Below are 22344 nucleotides of genomic sequence, written 5' to 3' on the forward strand. Positions count from 1 at the left end.
CACCTACATCTTCAGTGGCTTCAAAGATGTCCTTTGCTTCCTTTTTGGATCCTGTCCAAACTCTGTAAAAGTTACTGACGTTTCTATATATCGTGGTTCTATCCAAGGGGACCAAATTAACATACTAAGTGAATGAAGATAATTCTACGTTATATAGCCACGTTTAATGGCAAGAAACTCCAAATATTAACAAGAATGTGGGAAATTCTTCTACTTACAAAATTTTAATACCATCAGTATTTAACATTATTCTCACCTGTCTTAATTTCTCAGTATCTGCTTGAGACATATTCATGGTATTCTGTGTATCTGTTACTCCTGTAGTGGGTACTGGGCCAGGAACTTGCGAAACTTTGGGAAACTGTTGTCCTTGAGAACTCATCGGAGAATTTCCAGATGCATTGAAGTTGCCCTCAGATCCAGGCCGTGGCTGTTCAGCAGCATCATGGGCCAGCTGACCAGTTCCAAAAGATTCTGGCTGAGGTCTTGGAGTCATCGGTGGTTGATCATACGGGTCACGTGCTGGAGCAGCTGGACCATGGCTAAACGAATCCGTTATTGCAGGTCCTGCAGGTCTGGGAGTCTGAGAACATGGATCTGATGGTCTGACAAAAGTGCCCTGCAACCTGTTCTGTGGTGCCTGCAGGAAAGGATCTCTATTTGGTATCAGTCCTGGTCTTGTCATTGCAGGTCTGTTAAAACTCTCTGGAATCCCTGGCCTTGGAGTTGCTGGTTGCTGAGAATAAGGATCACTGAGAACCGGCCTTGGTGTTCCAGGAGGTTGGGCGTACGGATCAGAATGTCTTTGATTTGCTGGGGACTGAGTAAATAAATCCGTTGGCTGCGCAGGTCTTGGTGTTGGCGGCTGCTGCATGTATGGATCAACTGTGGTGGGCCGGGGAGTTCCTGGAGGTTGGGCGTAAGGATCAGAAACTGGCCGAGGAGTACCTGGAGGCTGGGAGTAAGGGTCCTGAGAAGCTGGCCTTGAAATGGGTCCAGACTGAGAGAAAGAATCACTCTGTTGTCGCACTACCCGGGGCGGATGGGCAAAAGTCTCCTTTATTGCAGGATGGGGAGTAAGAGGAGGCTGGCTGTACGGATCACTGGGTTGATTGTGGGAAAATGTATCCACTGGCCTTGGTGTCAAAGCAGGCCTTTCATACGGATCGACAGCAACGCGCCGTGGTGTAGTGGGCATGGATGCGTAAGGATCTTGGGGGGACTGAGGTGGGCGCATGGGAGTTTTAAAAGGTCCAGGGCTACCATCAACAGGAGTAGGAGTAGGAGTCAATGGTGGCCGTGCGTACGCATCAGCAGAAGTTACTCTCTGCCTCTGGAAGGTATCCGTTCTAGGAGCCGGCTTAGTAAATGGATCACCGCTTCCGGCTGCTAAAGGAACCTTCCCTGACTGTTCCATAACTATGGGCGACCTTGGGACCCCCAGTGGTTTGGAGAACTGCTCTGATGCCATGACAGGTCTGGGTGTGTCTGGTGGCTTTGCATAGGGATCACTGCTACCTGGAGATGAAGAACATGAATCCCTGACTGGTGAAGGCCTGCTTCCTGAAGGTTCAGTTACCTGAATGGGCCTAGATATGGATGGCTGCGGCGCACAGGTATCTAACGGTGCAATGGAACTTCTTCTAACAAAGTTTTGGTTAATGGGTGCTGGTCTAGGTGTTCCCACCATTTTAGCATATGGATCCATTGGAGAAGGAGGTCTTGTGTTTGAGGAACCCGGAGAAAACATCTGTTGTGATGATGTCTGAGGAGTCTGAGACTGAGACAGTGAATCATGTACTGGGATTCGGGTGGGAGTAGGGGGTGGGGCTTGTGGTTTTAGGAACACATCATCTGAGGACGCTGACGTAGGCGTAGCAGGTAGCTGCTGCTTTGCAAATAGATCCTTATGGAATGTCTGTTGTGCAGGAGACATACTGCCATTGCCAGTCTGTGGCGTTAAGGGGCTCTGGATCCCACTGCTCGGTGTGTCTGAGCCAGACTGGTTCAGAAGCTGTTGTGAACCAAACTGCTGCTGCTGCTGCTGTTGCTGCTGCTGTTGCTGCTGCTCATTTTTCACTTGTTCAAGCTTCTGTGTGGCTTCTATTTTAGCTTGCTGCTTACTTTTCTGCCGCATTTGCTGTTTTAAAATTAGGAGGAAGAAGGTTACACTTGTAAGTCCAAGGTATATAAAAATCTTTCTGATGACTGAATCTGTAATTAAAACTTAAGGATACATCAACAATCAATTATAAATAACTGTAAACTGCAAATTTTAAATGCGATGGGAGCAGAGGGTCTAGCTATTTGTAAAGTTCAGTTACCTTGACATGCACCTTGATTGCCTGGGAAGAAGCATTTCCCAGGGTGCCTACAGAGCAGCACTGCTTTCCAACCTTATACTCTGACGAGGAAAGGTTACTGACAGAGGCAGCACTCGTGTGGCAAATGGGGGCCAAGAGACAACCAGCCCCATTCGAAGCAGTAGACTGCAGGACAAAGTTACTGCAATACAGGGGATATAAAAACCAACTGCACTAGCCAGCCATACAGAGAGAGAACAATCTATTTCCATAACAGGTAGGATTTAAGAGTCAAAGTTTTAAAACAAAGTTTTCTAACATTTACAAGGAGCTTCTCTTCTGAGAGCATCTATTTTCTTCCTATGCAGAATGCCTGACTTTATGCTGCTCTACAAAGATTAAATTTGATTTTAATACAACAGAATCCAACAATGCAATAAAAAGCTGGAAGAAAAATAACAAAACACCCTGAACACAACACACCTGTCTGAATTTCCATTCCTGCTCATGTTCCGATTCCCTCTGTTTTAATGGATCTTTAAAGAGCTCAGAGTCGATGCGTGAGCTAGGATCAATGCTATCCTGTTGCTGCTGCCTTTTCATGGAGTCATTTGACATCTGTACTTTATTGATGCGCAGAGCAGCTCTATTATCTCTGGCTTTTTGCTGGGAAAAGAGAAAAAAAAAGCAGTTAGCCTTGTTTTCTTGTGCTAAGTGTGAACACTGCATCTGTTATTCCTACAAGATCTACAACCAAATTATTTGTACAGTCTGTTTTTATCACACACATGCTTGTGAAAACTAAATTATGCACTTTAAAAGGAATTCCAAACTGAAAATATTTCACCTCTGTAGAAATTCTGTATTTAAACATACATGGAAGGAACTAAGGTGTTATTAGCAGCAGAGGTTTTCTATGCATTAGGAGTCTGTGTTTAGATACTGTGCTGTGACAAGAAAGCATGAATCCCATCAGTTTACCTTTCAAATCACATATTGGTGTGACCTGCAATCTGAAGACATGAGCACAGCAGATGATGTTTGGATCAATAGAGGCCACTAATGTGGAGAACTTCAATGACAAGAAAAATACAGTCTACTCCATTAAATAGCCTCTATAGATCTCAGCCTGTGTTAAGTTAGCAGTATAAACACAGGATATGGGCTTATGGATCAGGAAAAATTGGATGGAAGAACAGCAATTCCTCTTCAATGAGGCATTTTACAGCCATACTGACACTTTAAAGTGTTTAATGGAAGTTTCAAAGAGTCTGTTTTACCACCTATCTAGGATGTGACTCCTTTTCCGAATCAAACCCTCACATCTTCTTTTTCACAATTCTATCTGCAGTTGTCAAGTAGGGGTTGCCTAGCAGAAAAGGCTTTAATCCTTCCCCTCCAACAACAAAACAGTGACATGGATTAGAGCACCAGCGTCACAGCAGCAGAAAAACTAGTGTCATTTTCCCCTATAAGTGATGAGATTGTGCATACCAAGGAAAATAAAAAGGCTACAGTGAACATTTACTAATATTCTTCTGATTTTCATTTCTAAGGTAGCCTTTACTCATCCCCACGGAGTGTAAGTCTCTCAGGAGAGGTACTGCATCAGCTTCTTGCATGTACAATGCCAGGAATGGTAGCAACAGCTGAATGGCAGGAGTACATGAACTGCAACTTCTGTGGGGAAATAACTGCTTCTTGCTACGTAAGATACTCATGTGTGCAGGTGTGTGCACTTGCATGCACCCTCCTCCCAAACATGAAGGAGGGAATTCTTTGCAGCTACTTTTTGGATATCAATCAGGAGAACAGGACCGCATTTGTTAAAGAGTAATGAAAAAGAAAAAAATCAGTAGTAGAAATAATTATGAAGTGATAAATGCCTGGATAAAAATCCACCCATGTAAGTGGACAGTATCTTATAAATACTACACAAGAGGAATCACCAAGATTAAATACAGCATGGACAGGTGACATAGAGGCTCAAAGGTGCTGAAGTCACAGGCTTGAATAGAAAGTGGAATAACAATGATGTCTCAGTGATAGAAAGAAGACAACACAGAATTATTCTTTCAAGTGGAAAGGAGTCCAGAAAGATCAAGAACTCCACTTCCCACATTGAGTTTGGGGTAACGATTTATCCTCTAAACACTGTCAAAGAGATAAGGGGATTTTAATTTGAACAGTAGGAGATGATGTTGGTACTGTTAAGTTCTGAATAATCAACATACATAGGAGTCAAATTTGCATGCTTAATGGGACTATATTAAAAAACTGCAGGCGAGGGGAGGTTAAGAGACTGAAAACACCACCCTGCGAAATTCAGAGAAATATACAAAGTGACAATCATCATCCAGTCGCTGTTGTGAAGAAACAAAAAGACGAGAACCAGTAGAGAACGGACACGTGACAGGAAACTGAAGAGAAGTACATTTGCTAACAACAGCTTGGAAGATCAGAAAGAATTAATAACATAGGCCCTGAGATTTGGACAGATTTCAACAACAGGTTTCAACAAAGCATAAGGGTCACCCTTTGAACGGCAGAAGTTCTACAGAATGGAATCAATGATCACAGAACTCCAGACAGCTAATACAGATATGTGTGTTCACTTGACTCAGATGTGAAGAAGGCCAATGCTTTTGGAGAGAAAAATGGAGTCCTTCACGCTTCCCACAACATGGAAGATATCAAAAGAGTTTCCACCGCAGAGCAACAGAAGAGAGTAAGTACTGAAGTGGAACAGTAAAGCAAGAACATAGGAGTAGAAGAAAATGAGGAAAGTAGGGATGTGAGCACTGACACCTCTGGAATGGTTAGTTCAACAGGTGAAAGACTTCAGCAACTCTAATGGGACAAAAAAGAAGAGACTAGTGAGAAGGGAAGATGAAAGATAGGAAGGTCACACAATGATTTGTTGTTATCCTTCTGAAGAAACTGCTGAGATCCTGTGCAGAAAGAGACAGAGCAAATAAGGCTTGAGGTATGAATCAAATGTAGCAAAGACACAGCAGGAACCACAAATGTTCTCATCTCAGCTGACGTCTTTGGATTGCACAATACTAATACAGTTTATCTCAAAGCTGAAAAGCAAAGAAAACAGGTAGAAGTATTCAGACTTAAAAGTTAAATTACAAAGGCATTTTGGAGTAAGTGAACTTTCACTAACCCTAGAACTTAATTTATTTGAAAAAAAAAAAAAAAGGAAAAAAAAGAAAACCTTATAGATTAAATATATATTTGCTGGAATTAGGGAAGGCAGGTGGTAGTTATCTTACCACATATGGAGCCCTCTCCTGTGAGCTTGCTTTCCTCCACAGTTTAGCAATCTGCTTCACTCTTGTAGCCCAGTCTGCAACCAAAAAAATACGTTAATACATGAGGCTTTGATAAGTCCATTTTACATTCTTTTGTAGCATAAATTGCTACAAAATATTTAACTTTAAAATCACCCACCTGGGAATTCCTCCTTTAGGTTAGGGAAGTTGATATTTGTATAGAGAACAGGCGCCACTGTTGCCATTTCACCCAAAGCTTCTTCTTTTTCCCACTTAAGAGTGCTTCTTTGAGCGTTGGACATCGTATCGCCTTCCCCTTCCAAAGGTGGAGCAGACGGTGCCCATGAGCTGTTTGGGTCACTTACCATTGGATTGAACGCTGGATTTTTATCCCTGACAAATCAGAAAAGGGTTTTTGTTTTATAGACAGATTACTCTCAATATAAAAAAACCCAAACAATTAGCAAAGTCTTATTCTATTTGCTATTTCAGTAGTAAACAGGCTGCAAGAATACAGAAGTTTTTGTACTGGCTGTCAAGAACCAAAGTAGTTAAATACTAATAATATCACAGTATTAATAACACCACCACCCCCGAAGTGATAAATGCTAAACAAAGGATATTTTTTATTTCCCATCTTGGCTTACCTGGTGTCCGTATATGGCTGCTGTGTAATGGGAGAGAAAGTGCCCAGCCCACCTCCAGCAGCCAAAGCTGTATGAGGGATGTGAGGGTTAGGGCCAATCAGACCGTTCATAAGGGGCACTCTTGGAAACGCATTCTCTCCTGGAAAGAGGAAGGTTAGATTATTGTTTTAAAGGCTGACTACTTTTAAGGCAGAGGTGGAAGTTTTCAGTGAAAAAGTGATGTCTCCTCTTAATGAAAAACTAATGGCTTTAGAATTTTATAGTACTGACCTTCCATTTTTGGAAAATATTTTAAATCAGTTTACACTGCTTCCCTACAACCTTAAGGGGTTCTTTTCTGCTGCATCACATCCCTGGACAGATTTTTTTTTCTTGTCTGAAAAAGTAGGTTTTTTTAAAATGGATTTCCAAAACTTTCACAGTAGCCCATTCTATGGTACTGCACTTTATATTGAGATATATTCTTAAAGGCTAACGGTCTGTCATAGTTGTCATACCCAGATCCCAGCAGCATGTATGGAGAAGGTTCTTTCAGTCCTTCCAGAATTAGCATTAGCCAACGTGAATTAAACATCATCTCTTGTGAGACTTCTGAGCAGTGTACCAAAGTAAGCCTCATTATCTACCAACTCCCTAATTTGTAACCAACGAAACAGACAAATCAGCCAAATGAGCATCAGCATTTTCTAATTAAATGTCCAGCCTAGCAGTACAAAGGCAGAAAATTTTATTTATTTGATTACAATATTAGGCAGATGTGGCAGAGGCAGACTCATTCCAGCAGATGGTCTCTGCAGATGTTCCTACATGGAATTAACACTGCCCTTTGAATCCCTGCCACTTAAGTGGGTTTGTAACTGTTGTCCCAGTATTTTCTTAAAAGCACAGAAGCGGCCCAGAAAAGTAGACCCATCTGTAGGATGACACTGTATCATTCTCTCATGCTTTAGGAGACTGTCTTCTCATCTATAGGTTACAGATGCTATGCAGAAAGTATAATTTGGATGAAAGTAACTCAAAATTTAAAAGAATGTGCTTTACTACAGCTGCTAAATAGACAGTATACGGTAACGGTGAAGATCTGGCAAACAAACAGGACGGAGAGTCAGGCCTCTGGTTTGCACTGCAGGATCATATGTCTTTATGAGGAGAGAGCATTAATTTTATTTGAAATTGCAGAAAATTGATGCAAGTTTCCCCATTACTGAAGTATTTATCTCACAGAAACATGTGGATCATTACACTGTAACCAAACCAAATTATGAATCTAAAACTTTGTAATTGTGGCAGTTCCCAGAGGGAGAAGTTAAACAATCTTACAGAGCTCAAATGCTGAAGTTATCTCCAAGTACTCAAGTAACTGGGAAACACGCAATGATATCTATATTATCTTCTGCTTTAAACCACCTCGTTATTTGCTTTAAACTCTCTCCTTTCTAAGACTTTTTGAAGTCTTTCCATTTACGAAAATTCATCCAACTATGAAACCAATAATTTTTCTTCATATGGTTAATTCACTGGTGAAATCAATTTGCATACCACTTTTGTAGTATAACAGAATGGGCATGCTTTACGTGAGCTCCGGGAAAATCCGCTACAGGTGGTGCCCGATGAGAAAAGAATGCATTTAATTATGCTCATAGATACAGCTAAAAAAAAAAAAAATACACTTCACTGGTAAAATAAATAAAACAAACAACAACAAAAAAATCAATCTGCCTCTTGCTTTCAATATAAGAACAGGAATATGCTGTATTAACTAATGATAATTTTAGCAGTAACAAAGAAAATAAATTATAATCTCCCAGATACATTTCAAAGTTACTTAGCCTTCTTTCTATTATTTTGATAGGACTAGTTAGCATGTTAAATTGAATTCTTAAAGGAAATCAAGACACAGTAAATCACTTTTATACAGACTCTTTCCTTACCCTTGAGGAGGTACTCAAAAGTAATTAAACAGTAAAGTCAGAAGAGAACACAGGCTTTATCACAGACAAATTTCAGTATGAAAGTGTCAGCTAAAATAAAGGCTCCAGTATGTCAGAAAAGTCTAAAATAACTGTCCATTTCTATTAGCAATACTTACGTGCATGTTAATCACCTATCCCCTTTAAAACAGTTTTAGAATAGTATTTCATAAATTAACGACGGCAGATCCCACAAATTAATGATAGCAGAAAGTAACATGTACCCTACTTTCACATCAGTATTTAAAAGAACTCCCCTGACCAGGCTGCTGTTTCTAAAAGGAACAAAGGAACCTACCTTGACTGTGCAAAGACATGAGTTGTGGTGGAGGCGGAGGCTGTGGCAAAGGAGCTGGCTGTGTGGTTGCTGGACTTAATACAGCTGTGAACAAATCTTCAACATCCTTTCCTCCTAGCTCTGCAAAACCACTATGCATGAGTTGGCTTGCATTGTTTATAAACTATATTTTATAAAAGACAACAAAGATTACAGCACGTACCTGGGATTTTGTACAATTTGCCAAGAATAGCACCTGGACAAAGTAAAGACAACACAGAATGAGTAATCATCAAAAGATGCAATAAAATTTATTCTGCAATCAAATCCAAACAGGTATGTAACAATACACAGATAGTAATTTGAGAAAAAAAAGAGAAGATTTCTACTTAGGTTTTCTAGAAGACCAAGGGCAAATAAATTACCATCTGTGACCATTTTGTCTAGTTCTGGACTCAGGATTCCATCCAACTGCTCTTCACTCAACGGCCGTGAACTCTGGTTGACATTCGGCTGAGGCAGAGAAGAAGGATCATCAGAGATGGGACCAATATCCAATCCAGCTAAAGGAAGAAAGAACATTAAGTTAGACATAACAGTAAAATTTATTGGTGCAGAATAAAGAGCATAAAACTTGTTTCTTTCTAGAGCTGAGCTACCAAATAAACCAAGACTTTCTAAGATTTGAAAGGTAAGGTAAAATATGACATTCATCAGAAAAAGTAAACAAAATTGCCCACTATTTACCTCCAGTTTACTGTATTGTTTGAGCAATGCTAATTGACTAGAATGCAACTGGAAGAATGGGAAATTGTTTTCGAAATAAGACTACCAAGTTCACGTATAGTATGTTTTTGAGTGTATATTCTTCAGTAGATAGGTTCCACTGTAACTATTTTTCACATTTTCAAAAAAATCACGCCACTAGGCAGAATGGTTCATCTTCATGCACCTTAAGGTTCACCCCAAATGTCCCTACAATATTACATTAAGTATCTACTGAAGCGCTGTTGAAGTGTGGTCGATATCAAACAAGTTACAGTAGTTTCTCCTTCAAGAACAACTACTGAATATTCTGGGTTACATCAGACAAAGTGATTTCCCGGTACTGAGAAAATGTAACTTATTACATAAATTTCCTAACATCCTTTATAATTCAATAGATCTCCCAAATTAGAAAGATCCTTGAAAATAAGAACTACACACTTCAGTATTTAAAATATATTTCTGTATTAAGATACAAAACAAAAACAAAATAATAAAACATGCTGTTCTACTTATCGTCAACCTGTGTTTTACATAAAATGATGAATCATCATCCAGTGGAAACAAAAAGATTTGATGCTGACTGTTTTATTCATGCTTTAATATACTCACATTGTTAAAATGCTTTTAATTTACAAAAGATACTGCTATGATAAAAACTACACACTACCACTAGAAGTAATATTAAAATTAACAGTGAGAGCAGGAAAACGCATGGGTTTGTATCATGAAACACAAAAACTCAGGAAGGTTTTTAAAAGCTGTAAGCAAAACTTTATGCAGTACTCTTAAATGCGGAGTGCAGAGTTTATAGGTCGTGTTAGATTCAAACAACACAGAAAGAGTGGAAAATGAAAGCATGATTTAGTGACACAGTAAAGGAGTACTAGTTTCTACACATGCAGTTCTTTCAGCTAAAACCACTAGGAAAGATGATTACTTCTAACCATGGATCATCCATCGTTTAGTTTCTTACCAAATGGGGAGGGTGAGTTCTCAACCTGGAAAGTGCATAAATCAAGACCTACAGGACCCAAACCAGATAAAATGGATGATTATAACACGAAAACAAAAAAAAAAGTAAAGAAAAAGCTGCATGCTGAAAAAAGCTACGCAGGTATGATAGACAACAGCAGCTACATTTTATTCTCTCTTAAGCAGCAAAGCAAAGAGTCAAGTAAACAAAATGTTGAAAAGGTTTGGGATTTTTTTTTTTGGTAGAAGACAACAAAAATAATCTCAAATCAATGTATTCTTAAGATACGAAAATTGTACTGAAATCACTTAGAGCATAACCTATAGATACAAGATAACACATAGATCTGTAATGAAGAAAAAAAAAAAGAAAACAAATACTGGACAGATCTTATAAACATACGTACCCGAATGATCTCCAGACTTTACCAAATCATCAGAAAGTATTCCAAGAATATCATCATCGGTATTTAAGACCTCAGAAAGATCAGCTAAAGGATCATCGGTGCTACCTGTGTAAGATGCAAAAAATCAAATCAACCAGTTGTGGCATTTATACACGAGTCTGGTGATGTATTATAGCTTGAGCTATAAACTCAACACAGATTTACCAGGCTGTAACGGCCTTCTATAGCGTGTTACATACTGCAGGTCACTCTGCGGTGAGAGACCGTGCTGGCTAGCACTACCACAGCCATCTTCACATGCTTACGTTGTTTAGTGTTTTCTCCAGTACAGTAAAAGTGACCATGTAATCAGTCATGTAGAAGAAAGACGGGATGATTTTAGGGGGAAAAAAACCCCAAGATCTATTGTGAACTTGCAACCTCTAAGATACAAAGGCCTATGAATGTCAAGTCAACAAACAGGTTTTATAAAGGACACAGCTCAAAGCGAATTAACAGGGAATATTTCTTTTTAAAAAAAGGTAAGAAAGTGATCAGTTACTTCTGTGACCACTACTGTCTTTCTTAAGACTACACAGCAACCAGTTATGACAGGAAAATAGAATGCAGGACTAAAAAGCAGGAGTAAGCAAATGGAAATTACCGACGCTATTTTTAAGATCAGAAGAAATCCTGAAGAAGTGAGAACCACCAGAGGTAGAACTGTTATGTTTATTTGTCATCTAGGAAAAATCGGCTTGGCCCTAGCAATAAATTATTTAATTTTAAATAATAAATTCTGGATATGATTATCTTCTTGACACTGAATTCATTAGTGAGAAATTACTCCAAATGGCCCATCTGGTTTTATTAACTAGTGTTTTAGGACTATTACAGATGTGCAACATTTGAAGAAAATTGTTTGACAAATAATTAGAAGTTGAGAAAAATGTTTTTCAGAAAACCTGCAGACTATCACGACTGCACAAGCAATCACTGCCAGACCACTGAAACATGACGAGATGGTAAATACACATATAATTAAACAGGGGAAAGGGATTAATACAAACCATAAAATGCACAACGGAAAACAAATATGGGCAGGTTGAAGAGGGAGCAGAAAGTCAAAGAACAAACAAATTTCACACGTATACGCATATTCTTCCCACTGTTACAACCCAATTGCCCCAGGAAAGTACTTGCAGTTTAATTCAGAAGCCTGCTGCTGAGGATTCACTCATACCATGAGGCTAATTTCCAAGGTGCTAAATCTTACAATTAATTAAAAGTTCCTTCTGCTGTTTTTCAGAGACAACCTTTTCCCTTCTACCATTACTGAAAGTCAAAATGAAAATTATTTTTCTTCACTTTACTACTTTTGTTCTTTATTTTTATCCCGTGTAATGCAGACAAGATGATACCATCCCAATCAAATCATGTCTTCTGTTTGCCACTCAGCTACATGGATCAATGTGCAGATCAGTCCACTCGGTTGGGTTTGTTTTGTTTTGTTTTGTGGGTTTTTTTTGAGGTACTTGTTTTCCTTCTTGCAATTTGGTCTTGTTATGCAAGTGACTAACTAACACCAGGCACCCCAAGGTGATATTAACAACTTCAGCTGGTTGGTAGGCAAAGGATTGACTTCAGTCATTCCTTAACTTTACTGAATTCCTACTTGAAGGCAGGTAAGTATCAGGGAGAAAAAAGCCTTTATGAAGGAAGCACCAAGACTGTATTAGTAGCCTTGAATTCCTCTGTAGTATTTTATGCTACAGTGCTTTTCTCCACAGGCCTTAGTAATGTGCTTGGAACAGTCCCTAAAAATTCAACTTCTAATTTGAATACAAATATATCGTATAAGTAGCTAGAAAGAGCTCGGGTGGAAAGATGTAACCGAAGAATTCACCACCTGTAGCTACAAACTGGCTGTGAATAAATTCAGGTTTCAAATTAGAGGGCTCCTAACTATTAAGGCAGTCAGATTCTGTAATGGTCTTGCAATGAGATTAGTAGGTTGGAGAAAGCTACCTGCTTTCAAAATGGAGCTTGGTAAGTCTATAACAAGGCTGAGTGTTAGTGACAGCAGAGGACTAGACTCCATGATCCTAAGTCTCATAAAAACCATCTAATCCAAAGCATATTTTTACATTTTTCTTTTATTTTTCTCGTTTTAATTCCATGTGTGCTAAATATTATCTTGGAAACAACTAAATCGCTTTAGTCAGCTGCTTCAGATCAGAATCAATAGCTGGTTGACATCTGCTGCCAAACAAATAGCTCAATATTGCTCATTAATTTGACTCTTTCAGAATGGAGACGAAAACTAAGACAAAGCAAAAAGAAAATAATTTCCTTGTAATGCTGGATGTCTAAGAGAGCACAGTTCTATTGCTGCCTTATGATCCCAATTCCTCTGATGCATTTACTTTTATTTATCTATGAAGTTCCAAAAGAATAAAAATGCCTCTCCCAAGGCTGCAGTCACCCAGATGTTTAATCACACAGTAACGTATCTAGTTATAAAACGTCCAAGCAGCATTTGAATCAGTTGCACAGACTCAGATGACGCCTCTCCTTTTGTCTAGGAAGAATTTCTTTACCATTCTCTGGAGATCCTACTCAAACAGATGACTTTTTCAGTATGCCTAGAAAAAATACACTGAATTTAAGCTATTTCAAACTAAAGAAAAGATCACATTGCCGGAGCCTTCACAGAACACCTCTCACCAAGTGGTCTCTTCCATCAGAGACCCAGGCCAAGAAACTCAGAAGATATGCTTACAGTCCTCAGACCACTCAGGAGGCAACAAATCCCAGTCATCAGCTTCAACTTTACCCGTGAACAAACAGCCAGGGAGATCCTGGAGATGTGGTGCTCTGTGTTCCCAGTGAGCAAGCCTTCCCACTCTGCTGTAGCAATGTCTTAGAAATTGTTTTAAGGGTTGGTCGGTCCCATGCAGAATACATGGTTACAGTCTTGTAACCAAAAATAAAATCTGCACCCTCTTTGCCAGACAGAAATCAGGACTCAGAGCCTAAAGCTTACTTCAGTCACAGTTACTGGAAATTAACAGTAAACAAAGGGCTCCAAAAATCCTCTTCTGGCCAGCACTGCCAATCTCCATCGCTACTGCAATCTTGTCTAGCAAAAGCTTCAGCTACCTTTAACCAAGCTCTAAGAATAAACAGTCACAGAACACGCCATCGAAATGCACTGTCAGCTGACAAGCAGACCGAACACATCACTGTCCATCTCCCTAGCAGCCCTGTGCACATATTGAAAAGCAAAGCAGATAGAATAACCTCCTCTTTAGATGCTTGAGAGCTCTTTGGAAGATTAAAAAGTATATCTAAACCTCAATGCTGGTATTAAACAAGTGGAGTTTCCAAGAGAAGAACATCTTTCTTATGGAAAAGACTTGTCCAGCTAAGCAAGGACTCTCACAGGACTCAGAAACCCTTGTGAGAAATGTAGGAAAATAACACAATATGGTGCCAACAGGCTCCCAGTGCAGTGCACAAAGCAGTTCATGTTGTTCCTGCTCCAAAGCCAGGTCTGTATCAAAACTCCGAAAATATCACAGGTGCTCCTGGACACTGTTCTCACCTCCAGCCCCTCTGCAATTCCAGCCATAAGGGAAGATGTGGCTGCTGCTAGCTCAGCCCATTCACCAGGGTCCCCATCACTCAAAAGGAATCTGTCTCTCTCACACATGTGGATGCTGATGTGGAAATAACTGTCTTCCACTAAGACACAGTGGAAGAGTTAAGAAAAATTGCACTGGAACTGATCAATACTGGCAGATGACTTCACTCACTGGTGCTCCAACTACAACAAACAGCTCCATCTGGACACAATTTTGGCCAGAAATCTGAACAGCCGAGAGACAATTGTTGAGAACATCCCTATGGCCAGAAAGCACTGTCCTTTGAGCGTCTCGTACATAAAATGGGAAAGACAGTAGGTGATCCACTAAAACTGTTGCTAGTGATTTATTTATTAGTAGCCACCTCACTGTGATTTAGTTCTGAATAAAAAGAAGAGGAAATGACAAAGTTTTACAACTTTGCTTATTCATAAAGAACAGGTTTTTTAGAACTCCTTTCAAACTTTGGATAAATAGAACATTAAATTAACATCAAGTTCACGAATTCCTAAAATCTTATACTACAATAATACATGAACATTAATGACTTTAATCTTGCAGTCGGATAGACCAGCAAAGACTTCTGAATTTGTATTTCTCTGGCTTCAAAAGAATGCTAGAGTGAAAAAAAAAAAAAGTATATGTGAGCATATTTTCTTGTAGTCTTGGAACCAATGAAATACAGACCTTGAAACACTCCATTTGCAGTGGTTTCCCTTCAGGGGAAGTTAACTTTTGCATTCTCTATTATGTACAGTTTCAACTGCAGAGCAATCAATGTTTAATTACAATATAGCCTTTTGCTTTTCATTTAGCAGATTTTCACCAAGTAACAATCACAAATAAGCGACCTTGCTTCAGATGACTCTAGACAAGGGAAACTATATCAATATGTGTAAACATTTTTAGATGGAAAAACTTGTGAGGATGAGCTGAAACACAAGCCACAAATTAACTAATATACACAAGAAATCGTAACAGTTTTAAAAAAAAAATACAGAATGGTAAGACACCTCTAGCTAACAGCACATACTACAAGACATAGAAAAAATAATTCTGAGGAGACAGTAAGGTTTTTGCTTTTAATTGCTCCTTTGTGTGAAGCTGCCCTTTCAGCAGCACTTTACAATCCTCTGGCTATTTGCAAAACTCTCAGCAGTAACTTCAGTAAGGTTTTGCAATAGCAAAAGCAAAAGATTGCCTAGGGGCTACAAACTGTACCTGGAAAGGGCACTCATGTTCAGAAAGGACATGGTGAACCAAAAATTCCGAGGAGACTGGCAACCTAAAATAATCTAAAACATTAAAGAAAATAAAAGTTGGATGATATTCATCCAACTAATATTCACCAGACTACTAAAAATATCTTTTAACTAGAGTATTTAGTCGTCTTCTATAACAGATCTGTATGCTTATTCTTACACAGAATTAATTTTCATGGATTTTATAGACATGGATGGTACAGCCAAGGAGTTTGAGATTTGCATTAAGTGCCAATTGTTGTGCCATCCAGTGCTCTTTCTGAAACAGCTGAAGCCCTGGAGCTGAATATCACCGATTATTAAGGTAACTTAACCTCCCAAGGACAGTTAATATACAGAATGTTGAAAAATACATCAGATAAACATGGTGAGAAAACAGTGGAAAAGCTCCAGTTGCAACAACAAAATCAAACTACTGAATCATCACTAACTTTAGCTTTGTATACCTTGAGGTCCCAGTTTTGCCTGCGCTGGAGTGGAGGTTGAGCTAAGAAGAGGATCAGATGAAGGATCCAGGAAATTGGTTGTCAGATTTGTTTTACATGAGAGTGGAAGTGATTCTTCAGGTAAATGATCTAGGCTCATCTTGGTTTGTCTACTGGTATCTAGTAGGTCTTTCCCAAAGAAAGCTTCCTGCAAAAAAGACGAAGTGATTCAATGTAGGAAGAGCACTGTATCTATTGAAAAAGCTGGGTAAACAGTAAAGATAAAATTAAAAGCCAATGGTTACTAGAAATATGAAATATAGTCTCAGTCACACAGCCTTCAGATATGGCAGTGTCTCTTCCAGGTTATGAGGTGTGGATACGGTAGACACAACTTACCTGAGGCAGCTACATTATTAATATTTTATAATTAAATTCACACCTTAAATTATGTACAAAAACTACAGTTGTCTTATGTATATGTGGCACAGACACTGTACCAATACAGTGTTATTACATATCTCAAGTTTTTCAGTATTTAAAATATTTCTCCTTACACAAAAAGGACAGCAGAAGAAGGGCAATACTAATGAACAACTTAATCAAGGCCACGCAAGAAGTTTAAGAACACACAATTACACTGTGGTCCAAATTCTAGAATGAATAAAACATCCATTAAGAAAAAAAGTATTTATTCTTATTAATCCAAAGGAAATGTTGCTTACGTATTTTCTTTCCAACACATTTCCCCACTTACGAAATACAAATTATTTATAGACAGAGATTGTTCTGACTTTGCTTTCAATCCCAATACAGTCTTATGTCATGAAGTTTGCTGAACAGGATAATAAAGTTTTCATGAGAAAGGTGGTTGAGAAGAACAGAGAGCCAAATAATGTTCTAAGTGAGAGACAAATATAAACCAGTGTCGTGGTTTAGCCCCACTCGGGACCAGACTACGCAGTCTCTCTCTCACTCCCCCCACCCTCCGAGGAAATAGGGGGAGATGATATAAGAAAAAAGGCTCGAGGTTTGAGATAAGGACAGGGAGAGATCCTTAAAGTTACCGTTACAGGCAAAACAGACTCGCCTTGGAGAATACTATTTATTATTAAAACCAAAGTAGGACCCACCCCCTTCCTCTTCCCGGGCTTAACATAACCTCTACCTCCTCTCCCCCACAAGCGGCACAGGGGGGAAGAGGGAATGGGGGTTATGATCAGTTCATCACTTGTTGCTTTACGCCACTCCTTCCTCATCAGGGGAAGAACTCCTCACATTCCTCCCCTGCTCCAGCGTGGGGTCCCTCCCACGGGCCACAGTCCTCCGTGAAACTGCTCTGGCATGGGCTGGTTTTCCACGGAGTTCAGTCCCTCTAGAACAGCTGCCCCAGCGGGCCCTCCACGGGCCACAGCCTCCTTCAGGCCTCCACCTGCTCTGGCGTGGGGTCCTCCACAGGCTGCAGGTGAATCTCTGCTCCTCCATGGACCTCCATGGGCTGCAGGGGGACAGCCTGCTCCACCATGGTCATTACCACAGGCTGCAGGGGAATCTTGGCCAGGAGCCGCATTACTCCTCCCCCTCCTTCACTGACCTTGGCGTTTGCAGCCATTCCTCACAGAAGAAAAATCCTTCACAACAGGCTGGCAGACGCCTCTCAGGATCTTTTTACATCTCATTCATGTCTCATCTCCTCTCCACTTCTTGCAGCCGGGCCGGGCCAAGTTGGGCCCAGTCGGCCGTCCGGTGGGAGGCCAGAGGGTGAGACCTGCAAGGCCCACAAGGCTCGTGCCTCCCCCTCTCTGCCCCCGCTCCAGCTTCTTCACATCTTCTCTACCTTTTTTTTTCCCCCGTTTTTCCCCTTCTTAAATACGTTATCGCAGAGGCGTTATCAGGGAACATTCTGCTACCAACTGGCTCGGCCCTGGCCAGCAGTGGGTCTGCCCTAGGCCCAGCCAAGTCCACTGAACAAAGGGGAAACTACTTCTAGACAGTTCTTACAGAAGCTGCCACCGTAGTGCCCCCTCACTAAATAAAACTAGGACATCAGTCAATTTATAAACTGGTTGAAGGTAAGTAAACTGGTCAATCACTACTAACATCCTGGTTATTATCCATGAGCATCACCTCTTAACCTGCTAGGGACATCACTAAATGGGGCAGGGGGAGCACAGAGATTATTGTAGTAAGGAGATGCAGGGCATATAAAAACCACAAATCTATAGGAAAACAAGCTTCCCCTATCAAATAATGTTCTATAATCTTCTGTAAATTAGTATCTTGAGGAAATGGCATGATCAGGCTAAGACATCCTACAGAGCTGAATGCTGAAAATGTCGTGTCAGTTTAGAGAGAAAAGAAAGGCTTCTCCCCTCCAAACAAGCAGAGATCTATACATTGAGAAATAACACCAGAGGACTGGAGATTTATCACAATAAACAGCTTTCTGTACAAACTTATGATCATTCTTTACAGAAAATTCATTTAATTTTAAATTATAAAATTGAGAATCTGAAAAGAAACATCAGTGGTTTAAATAGAGTACAAATCAACACACATAAAGATCAGGTTTTTAAATGGATTTACACAAGAAGTATACCAATAGCTTTACCTGCAAGTAGGCAGGAAAGGTTTCTTCAAGTTTATTCTTCTTTTTTCTGTAACGCTTTTTTATTTTCTCAGTGCTTTCAGAAGCTGGGGTAGACTCCTCAACTGGAGTGTCTGGCAGCTGTTCCGTCCAACCTAAAAAGTAACATTCAGGCACAAATCAGTAAAATACCCCGCATCTTCCTCTAAAGGTACAGTGGCAGCGTGCCTAATGCATCTTGCTGCCTATCTGGGTGCATGGGTTTATTGCCTGTCACTCTAGAAGCCTTCTACGTGGCTTTTAATCAGCCAGCTGTGAACTTCCACCTGATCATCTGCGCTCTGGCAGTCAGAAATACCATACGCAGTACTAGTCACATCACTACCTTGTTGAACCTCACTGGCTGTAGATACACCTTTAACTTTTCTATGTCCAAGTCAGTCTAAGAATTTGGTAATTTGAGAGAAACTATAGGCACCGTTCAATCAGATATTTGAAACGTAACTTCACTGAAGTACTATCTCCAAAATAATCCATGCTGAGTTACATATTCATTACCTTTCATTTTATATACGGGTTTTTTTTTCTAAAATTAAAAGTAAAAAACCCACTTTTTAAAATCTGAGAAATTACTGTCATATAAACAATAAACAGGACAGGAAAAGAAATCCATAAAGGAGCTCCCCAAGAAAAATTACACATCTATTCAGCTATCACATTCTGAAGTGGCACTGTTTTTTCTAATAAATGCAAAAGCATGTTGTGCTCCTCAATCACTCGGTATTTTATTTCAACAGACCAGGGAAAACACTGCAGGTAAACAGAGAACTTATAAAGTCCTCTACTTCTTTCTTGCCAAAGCTAATTACACAAAGTTAATGACTCTGGGAAGTTATTTAGGAAACTGTATTATTGTGAAAGTAAAATCAGCTATGCTTTGTACCGTAGTGATCTCCTGTACCACATTCAGAGGACAGCGAGTAGAAGGAGGCTCCCCAACACTGTGACCTACCCATTGTTTGAACGTGAGCTTTTGTAGAGAAAGGAGGTGGAACACAACAAGAGCAGCAAAAAACTTGGTAAGGCTGATGAGTGCTGGCAGCTGAGAAGCAGGCTTCCAGCAAGCTATGATGATTTAAAACACACAAAGATTTTTCCAAGTTAGTTTTTTCTTAACAAGCAATTGTGCTTGACCAGGCAAAAAGAAGCTCAAACTTTTAACTGAAGAATACTTGTTTAAGAATACCGCTTTTTAACAATATGCATTGTACTGTCACCTAGAATGGGGATTAACTTTTTAGCCCTTTTTTTTTTTTTTTAACTTAAAGGAGCAGATCCTTACAGAAATTAAAAACTTTAAAGCAAAATTTTCAGCGCTACCTGAAACCATGTAGTATACTACACTGAAATAACACTTACAAAGAAGAAAAACATAGCTATAACACTAATACTGAAGTGAAAGCAAGCACTCTGTCTGAACAGGGGACCTGGTGAGAACACTGACTTGCACCAATGAAAGAAACATTTGTTGGCTTCATAAAGTTGGCTTCATAAAGTTCTACAAATCCAAGCAAGGACACTTAACTCCTAGTTTTTAATATTGCCTGGATGCTGTAGTAAAGATTCAATCTCCACCATGTTGTACAAAAATATGGCAGGAGACAAATCTGGCTCTACAAAGGTTGAAAACTCAATAGCCAAACAGACAGAAGAGAATAATACGAGAAATCAAAGGCCAGAGCCTTCTAACTAAGACGGTATGACCCAGCCTTTAGAAGCAGCCACCTCCTTCTGCTGACTTTATAGGAAACAGGCTTTGAACTAAACATATTCCACATCTCACCTTAATAATACCTCAATATTTTCTGGATGAGATAGTGTGAACAAAACTAGATGGATGAAATAATTCAGTCTAATCACACATCGCAAGCAAGAGAACACGGCCCATAAATCCATAAACGAAGGTGACATGGCCGACAGGCCAGCTGAAGTGCCTCTACACCAGTGCAGGCAGCATGGGCAACGAACAGGAGGAGATGGAAGTCAACATGCTGATAGAAAGCTACGACCCGGTTGCCATTACGGAAATTTTAGGAAAGCAAACTTCCAGTTCTTCAAGGAGTTAGTCAATATGACTCGCTGGGAAACTGCCCTCAGGAACAAGGGAGCAGAACAGAGCTGGAAGATCTTTAAGGATGCGTTCTACAGAGCACAAGAGCTCTCAATCCACAGGTGTAAGAAAGCAGGCAAGAAAGGCAAGAGACCAGCATGGCTGAGTAGAGATCTGCTGGTCAAACTAAAGGAATTGCACAGGCAGTGGAAGCAGGGGCAGGTATCCTGGGAAGAGCATAGGGATGCTGCCTAGTTATGTAGGGATGGGGTCAGGAAGGCCAAGGTGCTGCTGGAGCTGAGCTTGGCAAGGGATGCAAAGAATAATAAAAGGGTTTCTACAAGTATGTCAGCCAGAAAAGGAAGGTCAAAGAAAGTATACTCCTCCTGATAGGCAAGACTGGGGAACTGCTAACAATGGATGAGGAGAAGGCTGAGGTACCCAACAACTTTTTTGCCTCAGTCTTCACTGGTAACCCCTTTTTCCATACCTCTCAAGTGGACGGACCGCAAGATGGGGACTTGGGGAGCAAAGTCCCTCCCACTGTAAGAGAAGACCAGGTTTGTGACCACCTGAGGAACCAGAACACACATAATCTACGGGACCTGATGAGATGCATCCCAGAGTCCTGAGGGAACTGGCTGATGTAGTTGCCAAGCCACTCTCCGTGATATATGAAAAGTCATGGCAGTCAGGTGAGGCCCCTGCTGACTGGGAAAAGGGAAACACTGCACCCATTCTTAAGAATGGTAGTAAGGAGGATCCTGGGAATTACCAACCTGTCAGTCTCACCTCTGTGCCTGGGAAGATCACGGAACAGATCCTCCTAAAAGCTCTGCTGAGGAGCATGGAGAACAGGGACACGGTTCAAGACAGCCAACACGGCCTTCCAGTACTTAAAGGGGCTTATAGGAAAGAATGGGAACAGACTTAACAGGGCCTGTAGTGACAGGACAAGGTGTCATGGTTTTAAACTAAAAGAGGGTAGATTTACACTAGACATAAGAAAAAAAATTTTACAAGGAGGGTGGTGAAGTACTGGAACAGGTTGCCCAGAGAGGTGCCTCGTCCCTGGAAACATTCAAGGCCAGGTTGGATGGGGCTCTGAGCAACCTGATCTGGTTGGAGATGTCCCTGCTCCTTGCAGGGGGGTTGGACTGGATGACCTTTAAAGGTCCCTTCCAACCCAAACCATTCTATGATTCTATGAAACAAAATCTGACTTCTTGTTAGGTGCCCAATACTGAGTACTACACTGTCAGAGGCACTAAAATGGCTTTGCTACAAGAAGAGAGACCAGAGTAGGATTCTTCAGCCTTGGAAAAGACAACAAGCGATGGGGGAATATGACACACTTCTAGAAAATCTTTCTGTATTACAAATTGGATTATAATTTTTAAAAATCATATTTCATAACATGAAACACAAGAGGAACTTATAAAACTGTCAGATATCCAGTCAAAATGAAAAAGAATTATTTCTTCATGCAACAATAGTGTATCGTTGAACTCACTAATACAGAATTTTCCAGAGCACAGATACATAAAAATATCAGACACACTTATGGAAATGGAACACTGGTGAATATTAAAGCTGATGGTCCAGAAGACACTTCTGGTTCAGGAGTACATTTGGATGAAGGTGTATCAGAAAGAATTGCTCTAAATCTACTTCATTTTTTACACTTCTATCTTCTGCTGGTCAAAGCT

General features: G+C 40.2%; 1 protein-coding gene across 11 annotated transcripts in view; it reads right to left on the bottom strand.

The window, feature by feature from the left end:
* Window positions 1-22344, bottom strand: part of KMT2C (lysine methyltransferase 2C) — a 197257-nt gene that overhangs the window by 30284 nt on the left and 144629 nt on the right. For 10 of the 11 annotated variants that reach the window (XM_086741820.1, XM_086741826.1, XM_086741825.1 and 7 more), the window contains 12 exons: window positions 18550-18680; window positions 15960-16146; window positions 10626-10730; window positions 10220-10267; window positions 8904-9041; window positions 8702-8734; window positions 8500-8619; window positions 6232-6370; window positions 5763-5977; window positions 5585-5658; window positions 2787-2969; window positions 257-2140 (listed from right to left, as the gene is read on the bottom strand). In XM_086741820.1, coding sequence (XP_086597946.1) covers window positions 257-2140; window positions 2787-2969; window positions 5585-5658; window positions 5763-5977; window positions 6232-6370; window positions 8500-8619; window positions 8702-8734; window positions 8904-9041; window positions 10220-10267; window positions 10626-10730; window positions 15960-16146; window positions 18550-18680 — 3257 coding nt within the window. The remainder of the gene's footprint in view (window positions 1-256; window positions 2141-2786; window positions 2970-5584; window positions 5659-5762; window positions 5978-6231; window positions 6371-8499; window positions 8620-8701; window positions 8735-8903; window positions 9042-10219; window positions 10268-10625; window positions 10731-15959; window positions 16147-18549; window positions 18681-22344) is intronic. The other variant, XM_086741823.1, reaches the window with a different exon arrangement.

The sequence above is a fragment of the Chlamydotis macqueenii genome, chromosome 2 (genome assembly GCF_036417535.1).
Source record: "Chlamydotis macqueenii isolate bChlMac1 chromosome 2, bChlMac1.mat, whole genome shotgun sequence".
Taxonomy (NCBI): Eukaryota; Metazoa; Chordata; class Aves; order Otidiformes; family Otididae; genus Chlamydotis; species Chlamydotis macqueenii.